Source organism: Phoenix dactylifera, chromosome 11 (assembly GCF_051530095.1).
Source record: "Phoenix dactylifera cultivar Ajwa chromosome 11, Ajwa_hap1_PhDact_Kaust_v1.1, whole genome shotgun sequence".
Classification (NCBI taxonomy): domain Eukaryota; kingdom Viridiplantae; phylum Streptophyta; class Magnoliopsida; order Arecales; family Arecaceae; genus Phoenix; species Phoenix dactylifera.
The window spans coordinates 22,991,953-23,013,594 of NC_143200.1; the positions used below are offsets into that span (position 1 = coordinate 22,991,953).

General features: G+C 39.8%; 1 protein-coding gene across 2 annotated transcripts; it reads right to left on the reverse strand.

The window, feature by feature from the left end:
• Positions 1–902: 902 nt before the first annotated feature.
• Positions 903–11,288, reverse strand: LOC103706455 (homeobox protein knotted-1-like 2). 2 transcript variants are annotated; one of them, XM_008790552.6, is made up of 6 exons: positions 10,379–11,288; positions 5,916–6,036; positions 2,015–2,208; positions 1,814–1,945; positions 1,472–1,595; positions 903–1,375 (listed from the first exon to the last, which is right to left on the reverse strand). In XM_008790552.6, the coding sequence occupies exons 1-6, from the start codon at positions 11,171–11,173 to the stop codon at positions 1,347–1,349; spliced, it is 1,395 nt and encodes a 464-aa protein (XP_008788774.2). In that variant the 5' UTR covers positions 11,174–11,288; the 3' UTR covers positions 903–1,346. The 2 variants fall into 2 exon arrangements, with proteins under 2 accessions (XP_008788774.2, XP_008788775.2); XM_008790553.6 differs by having other exon boundaries at positions 1,459–1,595; positions 10,379–11,286.
• Between the last annotated feature and the right edge of the window lie 10,354 nt (positions 11,289–21,642).

The following is a 21,642-nucleotide window of genomic DNA, read 5'->3' on the forward strand; positions in this document are numbered from 1 at the left end:
ATGAATGCATTGCTCATTGTGTATCCACCGAATTGTTGAGCCCGTGCTAATAAAGAGCTCTATTCATCAATTTCATTGCAGTGCACCATATAAATCCGATTTCTCCATGATCGAAGAGGAACACCGAATTTAATGTGAACTATCCAATACTGCGAGTATTCAGGAGGGTCACCAGACTCGATGTACATCACTTTGACTACTGCGAGTATTCAAAAAAAATTACCAAACTCGATATGAAACATTTTGGCCACTACGAGTAGAATTAGACTAGATTCAAAAGCAATATCTGCCACATCAAAAAGTCGAGTCATATGCAAATTTCCAAAAACCGTAACTTGGTCATATGTTGGCAGATTGAGTTGATATTTTTTTAAAATTGAAAAACTTTTCAAGATTGACAACAAAAATTTTAATTGGCGCAAAATTCCAATATTTAGCCCCCAAAACGGACGAAAATTTTCTTTTTAAATAAGATTTTGATCGAAAAAAATCAAACAAAGCGACAAAAAAAAGAGTTGATTTAAAAATTAAATTTTATCTTTTTAAGAAGTTTATTTTTTATAATATTTTTAAATTTTAAGTCCAACCCAAATTGTGAAGGATACCTTTACTAGTATTATAAATAGAGGTCATGTATCTCAGTCTAAAAGATACGAATGATCAATGAAAGAAAAGAGGTCTTACGACTTTTACGATTTCTTATATCCTTTTTTTAATAATTTTTTTAAAAAAAAATTGAGCTGAGAGGGTTGAAAAAAATCTTCCTCCTTTTTAATCAAATCATTCCATCATTTAACCCTTCGTCAAGGCCAAGCTCCAAAAATTCCTGCGATAACTAGGGCATTTTTCAGATACAAACACATCTACCAAAATACATACATGTATACTTAAGTCCGCTCTGCTACACGATGCAAAATCACTATTGTCATTGTAACAAATCTTAGTAGTGCATCATAACAATTTATTTCATTGTACACCCAGACCTCTGCCTTTTTATAAAAATACATGTATAGTGGTAAAATAAAACATAGTCTACCAATACGTGGGTGACAAAAGTTGAAGACTTATCTTTTGACATTATCTTCTCCGCTACTACTGCCGTCGCACGCATTAGTATATCTGAGACACTTGCGGAAGCTGCAGGACGATTCAAATCAAGCATTTCCAAAACTATCTCCTATTAAGTGCTAACATCAGCTTTCTTCATAAATTATGCATGGGTTATCATATGAGGATCCCTGCAGATTCCTGTGCATCCCTTGATTCAGATTTATCATGCACTGATTTTTGCCAAATTATCCACAGTAACAGTGAAAATGGCTTGCAGTGGAGCCTCGTTTCTATCCTCAGCCAGTCATCTTGGCAGTGTCATCACCTGCATTACTTCAAATTTAAATAAGCAGAAAGTTCTTAAATAAAAACAAACCTTTTAGGGTATAGAAGCTTGCTATTGTGTACCTTTTGCGCTTACTTTTCAGAGCACTGGATGATGATGGATTGCTGTGCCAGTTCCTTTTCCTTTGATTGATGAACCAGTTATTTATCTGCTTTAGTTGTAGTCCTGTTTCCTCCACTAATCGTGCCTTGTCATCCTCCTGGAAGCATGCAAAGCATATGAGATTATTAAAGAGTTGGTGCACCACAAAACCAGCAAGATGCCAAAGAAGAAAATTTAAAAAAGAAAGAAAGAAAGAAATATCACTGACAATAGTAAAACAAACATACAAGGGTCAAAGGAAAATAAATTACTGCCAAAGCTAGTCTATAGTTAGATTGGAGTGACAAGGGCTAGATGATCGATATCTTCACTTACTGTTGGGTATGGCCACTTAGAGTGGGCCTGCCACCAAGCCTTCAAAACAGAAGTGGTATCCCCTGGGAGTTTTCCAGCCCTCCTCTTGCGCAGAATCTCCTCCCTTATGTCGACAATTTTCTCTTTGTACCCCTACAAATTTACAAACTTCGATTGGCAATCTATACCTGAATACAACCCTACAAAACATTACTTCTTTACCTGTTTCAGTTCATGCTTCAGCTCTTGCCTGACCCGTTCCATCAAGGACCTTTCAGTCTCTGTTGGAACAAGGGGGCCAAATCCCATGCTATCAGGTCCATCCAAGCTTCCATCAAATAAATTTGTTTCACTGTCTGCCTGGTCGTCATCATCATCAGACATGGTAGCACCTATGCCCTCACCAGGAGAGACACCTGCAATACCGACACATTTTTCAACAATCAATGCTCCTCAGAAATCCTCAACATAACGGTGTGTACACGAGTCATAAAGAATCTATAGTTGGTAAACCTCCTTGAACTTGTAAAAGACAGCATTATTTGTTACATAGTATGTCCATGTAGCACATCATAGTCATACTCAGATAAAAAAAAATTTAGGCAGACAATCTGATCCAAGTAACAATCCTACTGGCAATAGAGGAAAGAGATGATTTGATGCAAGACTGCAGAAAAAAATCTGAGGAAAGACGTATTCTTCTGAATTATATGTACCCGCGGGACTAATTTAAAAAACCGGTAGAGATATGCAAGAACAAACAGTTTTTATTGGAAATATCCCTCTAACGAAATAGCACAAAAAACGGACAAATAAAGGTATTTGTTTTCAAAATGTTGCATAATGGGACTACCTTCTTCCATAATGATGCTTATTGGAGATGATGGATAAACATTAGCAGGCTTTTATGGGAGATTTGGCAGTATGTTCTTTCATAAAGTCGCTTAGAGGCTGTTTGCCTGAAATTCAATTGCATGCAATTCAACTATATGCTGCAATTCAATTGCTTGCAAAAGCAATATGGCTACCCTGAAGTTGAGATGGTAAGGTTACCCCCTTGAAAAAAGTAAACTTTTAATTTTTCTGTTATCGTACATATTTTTTTTTAATAATTACAATGGAAAAATAATATTGCTATTATATTATTATTGGACTGGTATGACAATAATTTCTATAGTAATTATGTAGTAATTGTTCAATATATATAATTAGATATATTATTACAATCATATATATTACCGTATGCATTATAATAACTAATAGTTATTATATAACATTCATTATGATTACTATTATAATATTATGTATAGATTATTATAAGAATCACTATGATACAGCAGCAGCAGCAGCAGCAATAAACCCACCTGTCTACTTTCCAAGTGGTGAGCATATTCTGCATGCTGCTTTCCAATTGCATAGAATCTTGTAATTGGAATTGAGACCAATTTTGGCTGCAGTTTCAATTACAAGTTTTTGGCCTCTTTTTGCAATTGAACTGCAGCCTGCAGTTGCATTTTCAGGCATCCAAACACTTATTTTGGCACCTGAAATTTGATTGCATCCACCTGCCCTCCGAATTGTAGGCAAACAAACAGCCCCTTGTTGAAGATGACAGAAAAATCATCTGGCTTTTATCGAAGAACTGCAGAACCAGAAAATATTTGAATTTATCTAGACAATCCTATAGAAAAGGTAAATAATCCCAGGTGGTATGTGGTGGTGCAGACAATCATTCTACTACTACAAAATAAAAACTACTGTGGAGATTTAGACACTTTCATATTTATTTCTCATTTTTTCTACTTTATTTTCCAGTGGTCCATTTAACGAGTTGTATCTCCTTGATGCTTGCCGGCAATTTCAAGCTCTTGTTGGCTTGGCCAATCTTTCTCTCTATTTTATAATTTTAGTATCCCATCCCCTCTCGATAAAACTTGATGCAACTCAAAAAGAATTGCATTAGTAGGTGGGAGATTGGGATTCATTACTCTTATGAGCCTGCACATGTTTTCGCAACGCAAGTACCTTTGTGTGATTACAAGCTTCCATCGGCGAATGTGATAAGCATTATGACTACTCAAGATTTTCTAACAAATAATGCACTTAACATACGTAACTTACAATACAAATACAAGGTTATAGGAATTTCTTCAAATAATTAGGCTTGCTGTTTCAAAAAAAATAATGGAATGTGATATTATGTGATAATGATAGAGGCCTAAGCTGTCAGAGATGAACAAATTTATGACAAAAACACAACCAAATGTGCCTTTGTGCCTTTTCACATCATGTATTGTTAATTTTTACTCAAGAACATGGGAAGTGCTAAGAAGAAATGATGTTTTGGAGAATTTTGGAATATTGATAATGTTACAGATGCAACTTTGGAGAAGTATAATCTAGAGATGGCAAAGCCAGAAAAAAAGGTAGACAAAGAACATAGATATAGATACAGAAATATCAAAGGAGCTCCCAATGACATACTATAGGGTTCAAAGAGAAAATATTTTTAGGTAACTGTTAAGACCATGAATGCTATTCGTTATAAATATGTTGGACAAAGAAGAAGATGCAAATATCCGATATATGCTAAGGAGAGAAGAAAATGACAAGTTGGAAAGAAAACCAATATTTGGGATGACATGACACCTATGCTGCAGCAAAAACCATCTGAAAATGAACGGTGACAATGTACATATTAAATGTGGTCAGGTGAAGAGATTATCAGAGGTAACTTAGTTAATAGAAGAGATTAGATTTGAGTTGAAGATTTGGAGAAGATGATAGGGTAGCTAAGAAAAGTATGTAGTAGTAAGAACTTTTGCATAGCTTGTAGTCACCAAGTTTCTATCGATATATAAATGACAAAAAGGCTCCGCAAATTAGGGCATGGGTGAAACTATCTATATGTCTCCTAGTATGCAAGCAAACACAGAAGACTAAGAACCTGAATGGGAGATTCATGTACATAAGCAATTTGCATATGATGACAGTTTCAACTACTAGTAATAGGGAGAAGAGGAGGGGAAAAAAGATTGTTTATAGTGTTTAACTACCATAAAAGAAGCCCTCACTCTGTTTAAGTATTATTATGAATTTTGAGACTAAGAAATTAGATAATTTAATATGATAATTGAAGAAGAACAACATATTCAGTACATAAATGATAGATGTGTTAATCAGCTAGGAAGTAAGATTCGCAATAAAAATAGTACAGTATGACAGCAAGATCTAATTATTTAGACTTAATATAAGTTTTGTGAAATCTTTGTTTTTTGAAAAATGGGGCCACAAGCATACTGCAAATTACAACCCATGAAGGGCATTTTTGTAATTATCCTTCAGTTCATCCTAGGTGCATCTGCACATCTTTCGAGTCATAAATTATCCATAAAATGCCAGCTACATATACACTTTAATTAATTAACTTATTACATACTAAATATAAGGTCATGTTCTCAATCAATGAAGCAACTAATATCTACTACATCTTTGAGCTACTCATGAAGCGAAACCTTTCAGTCTAGTGCTTTAAATGTGATGACAACAACATTGGATTTAAAAGGCAAGATAAGTCTCAGATATCTACTATTTAAAGTCATGTTATAATATCGGCAGCCAGGATGAAGTTGTTACACTGGATCTACCATGTTGCATCCATGTACAGTTCAATTGTGGAAAGCTCTAGCATAACCATAGAGCCACTTTGAATTTGTCATAAAAGAAAATATTCATAGAAGTGTAAATAATAATTCCTCCTCAATATATAATAATTTTTCAATGATTTATGAGTTGACATACACCAGCATGCAAGTATAGTGTGTGAGTCACTTTTTGCTGGTTATGGCCATGAAACAATGGTCTATGCTGCTGTTCCATGCATGCTGATCAATGTCTACTGGCATGGACTAGCACAAAGCAGCACCAAAGCACATACTTTGAAATGAGGCCCCAAACACATGATCAACATGGCATGGTATGTACAATTAGCGAATCATATCAACCTGTGATCAGCATATGTATTGCATGCAACAATTGAATCCATATTATATTTTAGATTTTTTTTTTAACTTCTACTGCATGTGTGCTTATCCATTTTCAAAAAATAAAATATAAAAGTCACCTGTGAGGCTTTGTAGGGACTGTTCAAGCTCCCAGCAAGCCATAACTGCTTCCATTGCATGAACACGCACATGCTGTTGTAGTTGTTCTTTGAAGGAACATAGTAGCAAGACATAGTGTGTCTAACCAAAAGCAAGAATCATATATTAGTACACTCATGAATGTTCTGAGACAACAGATTTAAGAGACGAATCCTAGAAAGTATTACAATTCTTTATTAAAGCATGACAGCTTTGAGTTTCAGCAATATTCTCTGTAGATTCCATATGTCAATTTTCCAAACAAGAATGCCCTTGAACTTTTTCAAAAATATCTGTTGCTCTTCAGCAAATCTTAGCAAAAATGGAAATCTGTTCAGTCAATAAATGCCTTCTTTTTTTTCCAAAAATAAACATGGTGGCACACTAGTTTCTTTTTCCTCTACCTTTTTTCATATTTTGATTACTTGATTCGCTCATCTTTCTGATCACAAACTAATTAACCTATTCTAAATCGATTAAAATATTTCAATTTAAAATTTATAGATCGATATAATTATTCAATTTGGAATCTTCCATCTCCATCTAGTAATGTTTTCCTTTTAAGTTTCCCTCCCTCAGCAATCCATTTTATGTAATCTGATATTTTTATTTAAAATATAAATACTATATTTTGTATATAATGAAATTTTAAATTTTAAATTTTAAATTTTCCTTTTCCCCTTAACCATGCATTGCACGTGCTCAGTTGCTTGTTTCTTTAAGAACAGAGCTCAGGTTCAAGACAGTGAGATAGATATAGAGAGAGATTTTCAACTTATATTTTCCAACATTGGATTTGGTTCACCATCGCACAATTCATTAACCTTTGAAAAATGTCAGAACAAACATCATGCATAGTTACATCACCAATAGATTGAGAGCCATAGCACGCATGCCTATGCCAATCAACTAAATCAAAATGTGTAAATTTGGACACATAAGCATGTGGAGTTGCTATGGTGAAACAAATAGTTTAGTTCATAAATGAGAAAACAGGAGACCCTCCTAACTATGATTTATATTTTCGACACCAGTTTCATGTCTTCATTTGGTTTTTGAGTTTTGAACTGATATGTAGCTTGTAGGGCTGGGTTGTTGTACTATTTGGACTTGTTGGGCTCTCTTGGACTTTTTCTTTTCCTCTTCCTTTTCCCTCCCTTTTTCTGACTTTCTTCTGCTCCTAGAGCATGAGAACTTCATACTTTCTTCTTTCTTTTTAATAAATACAGGTGGTCCTTCTGTACCTCCCTCCCAATTAAAAAAAACATAGCATTAAAATAAATGTAAACATACAGTGACATATCTGACATTTCTGTGCAAGTTAACTATTTGATATGCAGTCATTACTATGTTGCATTAACCTAAGTGAGTCAGTCCAACCCAAGCATATGACTTGAAAAAAGATAGGTTGGACTTGGGTCATATTGAATTTGTGGGATAGGTCCTAAGCCTGGATCTTTAAAACCAAATTAAATCAGGTACAAGCTTTACAAGTTGGCTTAGGTGAACACCATGTGACCAAATCACATCCCTAAGATCAATAAAGCTAAAGTTATTGTTCGACAATCACAAAATTCTTCAAAAACATCAAGTTGGTTCTCAATGATTTTATCTTGGCAGTTAGGGAGTCTAAAGTCCTCAAAAGCTATGTTTTATGTTCTGTTATAAACCAAATTAAGAGACCGTTCCCCCATATGCATGAGGCCTTTGTGTTCCTTCGTCCATTACAATAATGTATTGCTAATATATACTCCCCTTCCTCTGGCCATAGGAAACTTCTTGATAATTCTTTCATTGGACCGTTCATTTGGTAAGAAGCATGGTACAGGAGGCATGGGACAATTAAGCACAACATCTATAGTACAATTACAGGAGTCATGATTGCTGGCAATGCAATAAGCACCTTCATCGACAATAGAAAGCAGGACAAGAAGAGTGTGTCAAACACTTAAATCATGCAGCAAGTAAAAGGATATATAAGCTCATAACACACAAATACCATGGTTTGTGACTACACCTTTGCCACACCATGAGCAATTATCTTATGACTATGGTTTTCAAAAAATAATGAAGTTAACCAAATCATACAATATACCATCACTGAACTGATCGAGCAATATCTATCTTACTTAGCATTATAGATTTCTTTATTTCAAAAGGATTATGGGAAGGAGAGGACAAGTCTTGTCTTACCGAGCCTTTAAGATAGCAGAGAAACCATGATCCAGCAGTAGGATAAAGTGTGTTAAGTTACCGTAATACTATCCGAGAATATGGACAAATTGCAGAATTTCTGCAAAAATAATGGGAACATGGAATAACACAACCAATGTAATGTTAGCAGGAAGGGCAGCATGCAGAACTGGTCGAGTACTAAAATAAGTGTCTGAAGTGTATTAAATTGCACATTTCAGAACTGAAGTGAAAAACCTCTGCCTCTCAGATATTCGAGTGCTACAAGATCTTCTACAAGATTCAGGGACAAAGGTCCTAAGAATACTATTGGCATTGTAATCATTATTAGATGCAAATAATGTCATCCATGTAAAGCAATACAACAGCAGGAGAACCCTTAAGGCACAAGTCAATGGGGGATGGTCAACAATGACCGAACGTCAACATCCTTGCAAATAATCAAGGGAAATTGGAGTAGCAAAAATAAATAAAATTAACAAACGAAATCCATACACTTTCGATTTACAAGAAGAAGAATATTATTACAGTCAATTCTTATGATCCTAAACTATACAAATTTATATTTAGAGATGACTAACATTTCTTGGTCTTCATGGTTGGGATTTCCAACCTAGTATACATGCAATATGTAAAGAGATAAACTACTTAATACGATAAGTGAATTGATTTTCTGCCTAATACGGCAGAGCTCTTTCCTAATTGAAAGAATGCATTGTATCAAGAGGTATAGAGGGATGAAAATAAAGGGAAAGGTGCTAAACAACACACTTAAACCATCCATAATGGTGTCACTTCATTAGAAGTAAAATTGTAGATGTAGTTTCGCAAGTAAAAGATTTGTTCAACTCCGGATTCAAGGAAAGGTCCAAAAAGGATATAGAGTTTAGATTGTTAAATAGGTTGACATTAGTTGGAATCAAAATTTCATAGCATTTATTTCAGTAGTCTCTTCAGAATGATTCACCAAGTCTAGTCTCGTGAAGATCGTCGAGCAATCATTGCTCATTTTTCTCCTTTCTCCAAAACCTATTGATAAGGAACGTGTTCAAGTGTAACGAATAATAAAACTTTTCACATATTTGTTAACATAGCGTTGGACAACTAATTCTTTCCTTTCTCCATGGCCTGCTTGCCATGACCAGCCTTACTCAAACTTGCGGCTTGATTAGAGTACCTAAATTGCTTTCTGGTTAACTGCTGACTTTCTTTGCTAGCTCACCCAAAACTCTAAGTAAGTTCAATTTAGTTGTTTCTTAGCATATTTCTCCATAATATATGAAATTATAAAAGAAAAGGAACTTGAATCAGAAGACCTATGACGACACCAGCCCTTAGTTGTAAACTTGCAGTTGCGATGAAAGAAAAGTGTGCTGTTTTTGGTGACTTTGCTCCCATTTCCGACATATGAAACCTTCAGCATTCGTTATGTAGTCACCAAATTAAAAGCTATCCTTTGTAAAATCAGTTTCCTTGATATAAGAATAAATGACAAGCAAACATTTAATACTCCAATATTTACTCCATGGTCATGCCTTGTCCAGCCAGACCTCATTGCTATGTTGAACACACGACTGAGATTGGTCCATAGTATTGGGTTCCACATTGCTCACGAGCAGTCAAGAAGAATCACAGGGTGGATAGATAAGCAGAAGATGAGAATGAAGAGGCAAGGAAAGTTGGCATGGCTGAAAAAACATGGCCACTTAGCATTTCCTTATATGCCATGCGTGATACATGCATGATGTATTAACATCGAGCAAATTTAGAAGACTAGACTAAACAGAAGAGTCATATCTCTAACAGAGAGCTGAGAAAATGTTTTCCTTGAGCAAGACTATCCAGAATATATAACCAGCGAAAAATTCCTCAGAACAGATAGCTCAAAATACGGTATTTCTAATATCCCGTTGTGATAAGATCCAAAGGTTTAACAACAACAATAATAATGCTTTCCTAGAATTTAGCGTTCCCAAAGTGCTTGCATTCGAAAATCTATATTTTCTTTCTTCCTTAAATGCTTCTGAGTTCTGACGACTAAAAGGCAGATCTTTCTAACTGTTTTCTCAATCCCAAATCTCTTTGCACCAAGAAAACAACAAAATAACCATTTTTAAAGAGTTGGCGGACAGAAACATGTAAATCTGTTCAGATAGACATCAAGAAAGATGGATGGAGAAGGAAACGAAGAAGGATAGATTAGAAAGCAAAGAAGACGCGAAGAAAAGAAAAGAAAACAAAAGGAAATTACCATGAACTGATCGAGCTCCTTGTTGTCTCCGAGCATCTGGTTGCCGTGGCCAAGCACCGAGTACTTGGCCACCACGCGCTGAGATTGGCCCAGCTGACCGTCGATCCGCGGCAGCTGGTCCACCGGCGTCGCGATCCGGAGGCACGCCACGTGTGCCGACAGCAGCTGCTCGTACAGCGGATGCGCCAGTATCTCCGCCTTGTACCTCGCGTTCTGCCACGAGCCCTCTTCTACCTGCTCCCCCGCCCGGCCTCCTCCGCCGCCTGCCGGCCCCTGCAAGCCCGCCTCCCCTTCCCCCAGCTCCCCTCCACCGTGGACCTGCTGGCCACTCCCCCCTGCGTCGGAGGAGATCGCCGCGGCGATCATGGAGTCACTGGACACCGGCACCTCTTCATCGCTCCCGCTCCGCTGCAGGATCGCCGTCCGCGAAAGAAACTGCCCCCCACCGCCGCCGGAGGCTGCGGCGCCGCCCGCTGGCGACGCCGACGAGTCGGAGGTGGATTGGAGGTGGAGGAAGCTCCCGTCCACGTAGTGGTGAACGTGCTGCCGGAGAATTGCGCTGTTGAGCCACGTCGGCCCTCCTCCTCCGCCGCCTCCGGCGGCAAGCGACGGCTTCCCGGCCGCCTCAGCGATTAGGCGGTGAAGGTCCTTGCCGTCCTTGGCGTCGGATGAAGAGGAGGAGGGCTGGCCTCCATGCTGGTTCATAGTTCTGAGCACCGCCGGGCCCTCCCCCAAATGCTTCTCCGAGTACTGCGGCAGCCCCATCTCGTGCGACAGGTGGTTGGGGAACGCCATCCGCTCACCTGCCCACCCCCGGTGCCCCGAGTCACGTTAACCCAACCACCACTCCCTAACTCCCTCTTCTTAGCGATAGACAGAAAGAACGAGATCGACAGGACGTTGAAAACCCGAAAGCCACCACGACGACGACGACGACGACGACGACAGGGGAAGGTCGCTATGACAACTATAAGCCCTCCTCTCCTGAAGAACGAAGCAACAAGACCATTAGTTGTCGCTAATCGTTGCTTCTAACCATTTATTTAAACGATAAGAAAATTCGCTTCTTTGTCATTATAATTTGTAAATTGATTAATTTGATTTTTTTCAAATGATTAAAAAATTCGAAGATATCGATTAAAATAATAATTACGACGCAAAGGTTGGCTGGGGGCCGTTTTTCGGAATTTTCCGGAAACAGCTTCGAGGGCTCCGAAAACCGCCTCCTGGTTCCTGTTACCGCCGCCTGATCGGACGGAGATATTGGTGCTTCTTGGAGGATAGTGGGGGCGAGAGTTAATGCGCGGCAGTAGTGATGCAAGGGAAAGGATAAATATACCCCTTTATTTTTAGCAAGCACACCCGGTTTTGTTTCTAGAAAAGAGAGTAGGTCTATGCGGTAACAACTAACAAGAACAAATAGCAGTGTTGTAATAAGGAAGGACGGGGACGGGTGGAAAAGGACGGGCAAGAGAGATCTTGGGATCGCTCGTTCCATCGGTTCGGGACAGTGACGGTGGGACACGTGGCGGGAGGAGGAGTGGGGTGGACCACTGCGTAGGGGACCGCGGGCCGAGCACGCCTGTCGTGGTGGTCCAGTGAAACGGAGCCACGTGATAGAGGAGGTCGTAGGGGCCCGGGAATTTTGACCTTTGAGTGGGTTGGGAGCCGGAGGTGGGGCTCCACCTATTTTGTACCTTTTTCGGTGCCACGTGGTCCCCGTCAACCTGACCTCTGGTAGGACCGTTACGGAGTGTCGACGTAATCCGTTAACTGTTATGGTGTTGATATTTTTGATTTCATATATTTCGATAAAGCAAATTAATTTGGTGCAATTGTTAATGCGAGTCTTTTTTAGCTAGAGATGATTTATATATGGTGAACATATATAAATGTGTACTTTATTGTTTTTTTGGCATGGTATTAAGTGAGTTTGAATTCTGAAAAATATAAAATATGCAAATTATTTTTTTATACAAAAAAATAAAAAATGTAAAGTATGCTGTGCGCGCCTCTCGTTTACAGATTTTTTTATGAAATATTTATTTTTATTAATTTTTTATAAAAATGATATAATAAGTAGCTAGAAATTACGTATGTACAACAACTTTGTTGAGATATGCGCATCTATAAAATTATCTTGATAACTTTAATTTCATTCTTTGATGTTTTTGGAGAAATTTGCACCGAAAATGTGCATCTATACAATTATTTCCTAAAATCAAATTTAGATGTTATGTCCTATAGAATCTTGTCAAAAAGGCATCTTCATGAATATAATAAATTTAGCATAAATAGAATTATTTTTAAAAAAAGTAATGGTATATAATGTACGCAGAAATTATGCTGAAGAATAACGCTAACAACTTAAGATTGGCATCCATTTATGTCTTTGAGAGCATAGCACCCAATTATGTAGTTTCTACACTATAGGATAAATGTTAAACTTTGCTTTTTCGAATTATTAGATAGGGTAAGTTCTAATCATGCTTATAGTCTAAACACCTCGCTTCATAAATTTATGAAACAAGCATAGCAAGTAAATCACAAGCAAGATAGCAACACACCAAACATTTAGCTTTCCTCACTAACTACATTTCTCTTAAGTATATACTACTTATTTATTATATATTTTCAAAATAGAAGCTCAACTCGTACGAAGCTCTTCTTTTATTACATGGGCACCAATACCAAATATACTCCACAAACATTAAAATTCATTGCTCAACGTACATAAAATTTTGACTAATAATTTTTTTTTAATTATTATAATTTATTATATGATTATATTGTATGTCAAAAGAAGAAGAAGAAGAAGAAACACAAATGTACCTCATGCCTTGTGGGAAGTTGATGTTAATAATACTAATGTTAATAACATAAATTTTTACAGAAAGGCTATGTTTATGCAAAACTTCACTTACCGTGATGACGAAAAGTTTTGCTCGATAATTATTAAAATTTATTACCTAATGCGCAACTATTGAATTATTTATTATAATTTATTATATTATTATGAAAAATGATAAAAAGTTTGTACGGTTACCATATTAAACAGCAAGCACAAATCCTACCGTTTTGTATCAACGCTCGCAGACCAAGTCCGTTAAAAGCCGTTAAATCCCCGTTAACGGGCATTATTGCTGATTCCCATCTGCACCCCATCGCGTGAAGTAGCTCGAAAGCTCAGAGTGGTCCCCTTCCCCACACCCACAGTCCCGCACCCACCATCGGCTCCGGTACCAACGTGGTCCCCATTTATACGGCCCAGTTGTATCCACGTGGCACGACATCGTCTCCTTCCGCAGCTGATGCTGCTGTGCTACTAGTAGCGCGGTCCCCGCCCTCCCCCTTTCCGCGCCCCTGCCCACCGGGTGGTTCTATATACACCCCCCCTATTGCTCAGGACACCCCCCAAAAATTAAAAAAAAATTAAATACTCTCTACACCCCCCCCCCCCCCCATTTGCTAAGGACACCCCTAAAAAATTAAAAATTCCTAAATTACCCCCCACCCTCCCCACCCCCTCACCTAAATTGCTCTCTACACCCCCCAAACCCCCCCCACCCCGCTCTTCCCCTCCAAAACACCTCGCCAACGCCCAAAACCCCCCCGTTCCCCCTTCTCCCTCTCGTCGCCGGCATTCTCCCGATCTCCGACCACCTCGCCGGCTTCTCCCGGAACCACCTCGCCGGCTTCTCCCGAAATTTTTTTTTTCACGGTTCGTGCTCCGTTCGGCACTGGATCGCCGAACAAAAGGCTTCTGTTCGGCTGAACAGTGCCGGACAGAAGCCTTCTGTTCGGCACTGTGCAGCCGAACAGATCTGTTCGGTTGAGGGTTGCCGAACAGAAGGCTTCTGTTCGGCACTGTTCAGCCGAACAGAAACCTTTTGTTCGGCGATCCAGTGTCGAACGGAGCACGAACCGTAAAAAAAAAAAATTCGGGAGAAGCCGGCGAGGTGGTTCCGGGAGAAGCCGGCGAGGTGGTCGGAGATCGGGAGAATGCCGGCGACGAGAGGGAGAAGGGGGAACGGGGGAGGAGGGGTTTAAGGGGGGGTTTTTTTTTTTTCTTTTCAAAACGAAACGGAGGAGGAGGAAGGGGGGTGTATGAGAAAATTTCAAGGGCAATATGGTAATTACACTAAAGGTTAGTTTGGGTATTTTTTTTTTGGTTTTTGGGGGGTGTCCTGAGCAATAGGGGGGGTGTATATAGAACTACCCCTGCCCACCGCCCCGGTAATAATGCGACCCCGAAAGTTACCCCAGCACATCCTAAAATAACGAAACTACCCCTCCATTCCCCGGCCCGCGCTGCCTGTAAGGGCATCTACGTAATTATGTGCGCACATCATGTCAAGCCAAGACTACGTGCGAGAGCCCGTGACGATCTGCGTGATGACCGTCATTTCCTAAAATGACCCTGATCGGCCTCTACAACAACGGATCTGCCCTCTCATCTTGATGGGTACATTGAGGGGTGTTTCGGTAATGGGGACGTAACGTGTAGCCGAGGTATGGAAGGGGGTTGGATCACGGGGTGGGGCCCGTGGGGGGAGTTAGACATCGCGTCGGTCGCTTTCTCGTGGCGCGCGTGCCGATGAATTTCCACGCTAGCGGGACCCATCCCTGCTTTTAGGGCGTATTCCCGAAACTGCCCCTCCACGCCCCGGCGAGCGGACGGCAGGCGACACGTGTCGACTCGGAAATTGCCGACGTTACGAGGAATCTGGCGGCAAAGCGGGGCGTCGGCGTCCGGTTTCGTGCGGCATCCGCTACGTTCCCGCCGGACCTGCCGACGTGGCGGGCCCACCATGGGACCAGAAGGGCCCAATCATTGCACGCAACGTGGCGAGGTGGAGGCAAAGCCGGTGGGCCCGGGTAGAGGGTGGGAGAGTCGATACAACGGTTTTGGCAGTTGGTAGCGAGGGGAGGAAAAGGGGCTTCTTAGGTACCTAACCATGCATTTTTAGGGGACATAAGGGTAGGTTTGTGTTCTTTTTTTAAAACTTAAGCAGAGGATTTGGTCAAGATTATAAAATTTAATAAGGGATTCTCAGAGATTATAGGTTATGATCATGGTTGGCAGTTACTATTAAGATTTTGATTAATTTATGGCCATGGTAATTTACTATTGCAAGTCAACAAAGGATATCATCACTAAGAAAGAGTGGGGTTGTCAATCCATTAAGTTTCTAATGTTATATTACGTTGCGATGACCGAATGATGGTTTCTTACATAGCACAAAAAATTTTAAGCAAATTTGCTTTGTTGCTGTATTAAAAATATTTGGATCTCTAATTCTGTATTAATTGCTGCATACCATGGCTCACAAACATATTACTAGTAAAATCCCTTTCTTAAAAAACACACATACTTAAGTTAGGTCTTGTTTACCTTTTACCACCATAATCCCTAATAAAGTTGCTAAAGAAACTTTATCCTTCTAAGTCAATTGTGAGGAAAACTCACGAGGAAGAGGAAAAGAAGAGGAAGCGAGGAAAAGAAGATAGAACAAAGTCCTCATAAAATTTTGAAATTTTAGTTCAAATGGGTGCTTCATAAATCTTTTTCTTGATTTAAGAAAAAATAAACCAATAAGGAAGCAAAAGTTGTAACTGGTTCGAGAGTCGCATGACTTAAATTTCTCTAAATTGTGGAAATATTGACTCATTTGCTCGACATTTGAAGCATGTAGGTCAAGTCTCGAGACTCATTAGTACAGTGTCCGACCTAATTGGATAGCTATGTTCCCTTGAGGACCCAAACTTGATCCACATGTCCAAATTCTCATCTCCTAGCCAATCAAGTCTCGATCTCTATCCAGGAAAAGAAGAAACAAAAATCAAATGTTATATATTGCACTATATTCTTGTAGAGTTTGGTAGGTTAGCAAAACACCTATCAAAAATCACATATTATATACCGACCGCAAAAGTCTTCTTAGAACCATCTTTCTTCTCCTTCCTTTTTTTTTTTTTTTTTCCTCTCTCCCTTTCATTTTCATGTTTTTAAATGCACACCTCTTGTCTTGTTGGTTTTCTTTTATCAAACTAATTGCTTATTTTTATATGGTGCAACGTTGGAAGAAGGCAGGGACCACAATGGATGTAGTGAAGAAAACTGGGTGGCTCCTATTTCTCAACACCACCTCTCCTGTTACCTTTCAACTTTCAAGCCAAGCCAGGGGACTGATACTTCCCACATGCTCCTTTGCATTAGAAAAAATAAAAAAGAGAACAGTGCAAGTATGTATATGTGTGTGTGTATATATATATATATATATTAGAGACGGTTGAGGAACCACAGGCTTTTATCTGGGCCTTGGTATAATTGCATGCCATGCAATAAAGCTTCTACCATGTAAAAAAGCCTGTTCCTTGCCTGGGGCATCAGTTATGTGGGCTGGGTTTGTAGGTAATAATTGAAGGTGGTTGTTATTCTTCAGTGGGGTGAAAAGGATCTGAACATCTGAGCTCATCCCATAAATTCTCTGGTAAAAGCTAGCGGCTACTTCCCTTTTTCCGAGGAGAGGTTCTCTCTGTTAGGGCCTTCAGAGTGCAGTGGGAGGAGGAGGAGGAAGAGGTCCTGCGCCCCTCATGAACTTTTTGGCAGGGGCTGCTTTTTCTTTGGAGTTATTTAAAGGGGAATGATGGTTTAAGTGCACCACACTGAAGAAAGGACACAAAATAATTAAGACAGCTAGGCACCACCTTACGTGGCATGGAATATTTGGAGGACTTGCCATGTCACTGGATTTGCCATATATCCTTAATTCGGCACCTTGGTTCATATGATGACACCAAGAGCTGCACCAAGGTAATTATTGCTGTAAAGCGTTTGTATTTATTTTATGAGTGATATTGACTTGGGTGATAGCTCAGCAACGACAAAGGAGAAATTATATCCGTATACGGCACGATCAAAAACCATATGGGCTAAAAAAAAAAAATTTATTTTACCTTATTTTTTTATAATCACAAGGATAACTAAATTTTTTAATAATCATAAGAAAATAAAAAGCCTGTCCGTTCCATATGCACCATAGAGTCGTGCATACCGCTGATTACAACTATTTATTTTTATAAATTTTATTTATCAAGTATTTATCTCGATGCATCATTATAAAAACAAATGGCTGCGATCGGTGGGGTGCACTATGTGTAGAACATAATTTCTCATGAAAAAGAGGTCGTAATAAGAAGATCTCATGAAACAATAAACAAGTATGACTTCTGAGTGATGCAACCCACAATCCGAATGGAAGAGTTAAAAATCAAAACTTTGTTGTTATGTTTCTTTCACCTATGGATGCTATAGAACTTCATCTTGCCGAAGCTTGGAGCGATCGGTGAAGATGAAGACATAATAACCCAATTGATGCGATGGTATTAGGAAGGCATTAGAGGAAGGCAAGTCGTGATATGAATTTATCTTAATTGTCTCCTCTCAAGCTGCTAATTAAAGTTAAATTACAAAGATTAAGATGTCATCCAAAAGGCATTATCCAGGCTTATGAGGCTTTGCATCTAAAGAAACAGAGACATTGTGTCATAGTAAATATGAACATACCTTAGCAAAAAAAATGAACCTGCCATTGATGTGAGGACCCGTGTGGGCATGTATTTAATCTCATATCGATTATTCACTGGGTAGATCTTGGATACTTATATAAAATCAAGGAATCCAATACCTTCCGACTAGTCATTTTGAATGAGATTCTGAATTGTTACAAATAGTATCAGAGCGACCCGGCCCATAACCTATATGGATTAGGGGATACTGCAGCACAGATCTATTGGGACTGACCACGAATCAATCATGATGTTTGTGAAAAGATTTGAACCCTTAGCCTGACGATGACATCATGACTTGAACAAGAGATATGTGAGGACCCGTGCGAGCGTGTTTAGTCCTACATCGATTATTCACTGAGCAGATATTGGGTACTTATATAGGATCAAGAAATTCAAATAATATTTTCTGGCTAGTTATTTTGAATGAGGTTCTGGATTATCACAATGGCAATTTGAACTGGCTTTATTTTTTAACCTTATTTTTACGGTGCCTTCAAATTAACAGTCGGGACATCATCATCCACAGCGAGATCTTCACTGGAATTTGATGCATGACTCGATAAAAGGATGACTTTTCCTGATGGCAAGCAGGGATGTCCCTGACCCAATGTGTACTTGACTTCTATCTTACCTTTCCTACCCTACATTTCTTCGATCATGGCAAATCCATCGACGTCTAATAGTCACTCTCAACTTCGAACTCGCCCATGAAGTCTCATTCAGCCAAACCATCTCGCTAGGTGCCTAACACGTCGCTAGGTGCCCATTAATGTCAAGTTCTACTTGAACCGTGCGCTTAGACACAAATGTCTTAACTTTATACGACACTAAACGCCCAAAAGTAACCCATCGATCTTTCCTCCTCCAATTCCATGTCAACCAGAGTTTGCAAACTTCAACCCGGAGGAAAACAAAATCCAACATTTGATGTGCCTTTCTTATTGACCCTTTTTCCCTTGGAAATCCAAGGCAGTCTCTTTCTCCATGCGTTTATTGTCCATCAGTCCATCCGCCTCACTATCCTCCCATCTCTTGGTATTGGCGTGTGTTCATGGTCTCTTGTGAAAGGAACCACCTCCCATCTCATCTTCTAGGCATAGTTTTTTGTAACCTTTATTGTTGGTCGTCAAACTGTTCCTTGGCCTCAGGAGAATTTTCCATTTTTTTTACTGGTGAAGCATGACCGGTAGCTCCATATAGTTTAACGACAAGGAGTTCTCCTTTCCACTGCTGTTCTCAGCCTGCTTGCTTCTTGAAATGTCATCAAAAAGGGAAGGAGTATGTGCGGTGGGAGAGGCTTGCTTCTAAGGTTGGATATTGTTGGAGCGTTCCTTGCTTTTTTAAGAATAAGAGATGTTGTACGAGTATCTACATGACCTAAATTGATGAGCAGACCAGCCACCAACCAAAGGGATATCAGGACTTGGTATTTGAGGTGAGAAGGCAGCCTCCGAGACTTATTCTGAAAAGGGCCATGCTTCAAGCGGCAGAGATTATCCAGCCCCTTTCCAATTAGAGAGCCTGTGATATTTGAGACTCTCATTCGGCTCTTGCAACCATCCGAACAATCGTCATTGCATAGGAGCTCCCACCTCCAATTTTTCAACTTTGATGACAGTGTGGCTGATGGCGACTGCAATGGAGGGACAGAGTTTGTGATTAGAAGCCTTGATTCCAGACTTCCTGTGGTAGATGGCAGTCGCATTTATCACACCTCTATCTCTGGAGCTAAGTGGAGGGCTACTTCGGAGGGCAATAGCTATACAAGGTACATCCTTGGAGCAGATTTCATTCACCTCGAAGATGACTCAGCTATGGTGATTGGATAGTTTTGGAGTCAACCTAGTATGGGTTATGGACATCCACAGATTAACGAGGGAGTGCGTTGCGTTTCGTGCAACTCATGTTTATTAGGTTGCATCCTATGTGGCACGACATTCATGTGGTATTTTATAGGCGGGCTATGGTATTATTTTTCTTCCCCTCTACAATATTATATTTTATTTGATATTTTTGAATATATTGGTATTAGACTTGCCTGACCTGTCCACCATATAAAAAAATAATAATAAAAAGGAGGTTTGGAAGTTGTTGGGTCCAGTGGCATCTCCGACCAACTCTCTTGTCCTCAAAAACGACCCTTGCCTGCTTCACGTTTATTTGGTGTGAAGACAAAGATAGGGAGATTCCAGACTGATATCTCGAGGACAGCTGGCCGAACGTTTGATTGGTTATTAGGTGTGCACATGTAGCCCAATATATCTGACCGTAATACATCCCCTTGGAATGGCAAGTGTCTGTGGAAGGCTGGTCGCTAAAGCTTTTGAAATGATTGGCTCCTAACATTATATCGCACATGCTTATTACTCCTTGCTTGTCTCCCATACATACTAGAAGTAGAACTTTAGTCTACCATTCTGGTTTTGGCAAACAGGATCAAACTCACTCATTTGATTGAGTTCTCTGGCGTTTTTCATGCGCAAGATGTTTTGCCTAATAAAATCCATAAAGGGAGTACCCCATTCTGCTCCGGCAATATCTCGTACGGTGTTCTTTATCCGAGAGCCCCCACCTCTGAGCTTCCTCAAGATCAATTTTAATGGATCTGTCTCGGATGGAGGTACGTGGGGTGGCGTGGAATTTGTTATCAGGGACCCGAACACCATGGTGGTGGCAGCAGGTGACTGTCAGCCATTCGATATTTCGATTCCTAGTGCAGAGTTGAGGGCCGTGTGGGTAGGCCTTCAACATGCCCAGCTAGGTTTGCGAGCTCGCTCAATCATCCTGGAGGGTGACTAGGCCACGGTTATTAGATGGATCCAAAAGGTCCGAGGGGTGTGGGTGACGACCACCCTCTACTTCATGACATCTGGAACATGACGAGGGATGGAGTGGCCTTTCAGGCCAAGCATATCTTCTGTGAAACTAATGGAGTTGCGGATTGGGTGGCCGCCTATGTGGCTAGCCATACGGGTAGTTTCATGTGGGCTGAAAATGGGGAGCTGCCTCGGACACTCTACGATATTCTGTTTTCTGGCTTTATTGGGTGTATTCGTACTCATCAAATATGAATCGACCGTCCTAACAAAAAAAAAAAAAAAAAATCCATGGAGGCGTTGTTCACAAAATTAATCAATAATCATCGAATTATTCACAAAATTCACAGTTCATATACAAATTGATTGCCGCCAATGCGACCAATTCAACTATGAAGGGCTTTGTTTTGTAACACCATGGAAACACATTGAATGTAAATTTTGCATTGCATATAATCCACTAACTCACAAGGAATGCTTCCATGATAGTCCTTTCAGTCAGCATTTGTCGCCCCTGAACACTAACAGGCTTCCTGCCTGGCAAACTTGCATGCTTTTGAACATCATATGGGGACAGGAGTTGTCTTTCACCCAGAAGAAGGATTTACCTTCCTTTCCGTAAATCCATAATTGGATCATGTCACCTTGAGATCTATGTAGACGGATGAATAAATAAGTTCAGAATACTTGGAGATCTGTGTGGCGCGATCCAACGGTCGATATCGTAAAAAAAAGAGCAATCATTCTTTGGCGCGAAAGTAACAACCCAAACCGTCGCATGGTACCTTTGCTTTGGGCATATCATGGTTTGTACATACGTTGCTTGTGAAGTCCCCCTTCTTTTCAAAGAAAGTTATCCAAACTGGTGAAATT

Coding starts and splice junctions, on each gene's coding strand:
- LOC103706455 (XM_008790552.6), bottom strand. CDS start 11,173: ATGGCGTTCCCCAACCACCTGTCGCACGAGATGGGGCTGCCGCAGTAC. Junction 1,946..2,014: donor TGAAGCATGAACTGAAACAG/GTAAAGAAGTAA, acceptor GTAAATTTGTAG/GGGTACAAAGAGAAAATTGT. Junction 1,376..1,471: donor ATCATCCAGTGCTCTGAAAA/GTAAGCGCAAAA, acceptor GAAGTAATGCAG/GTGATGACACTGCCAAGATG.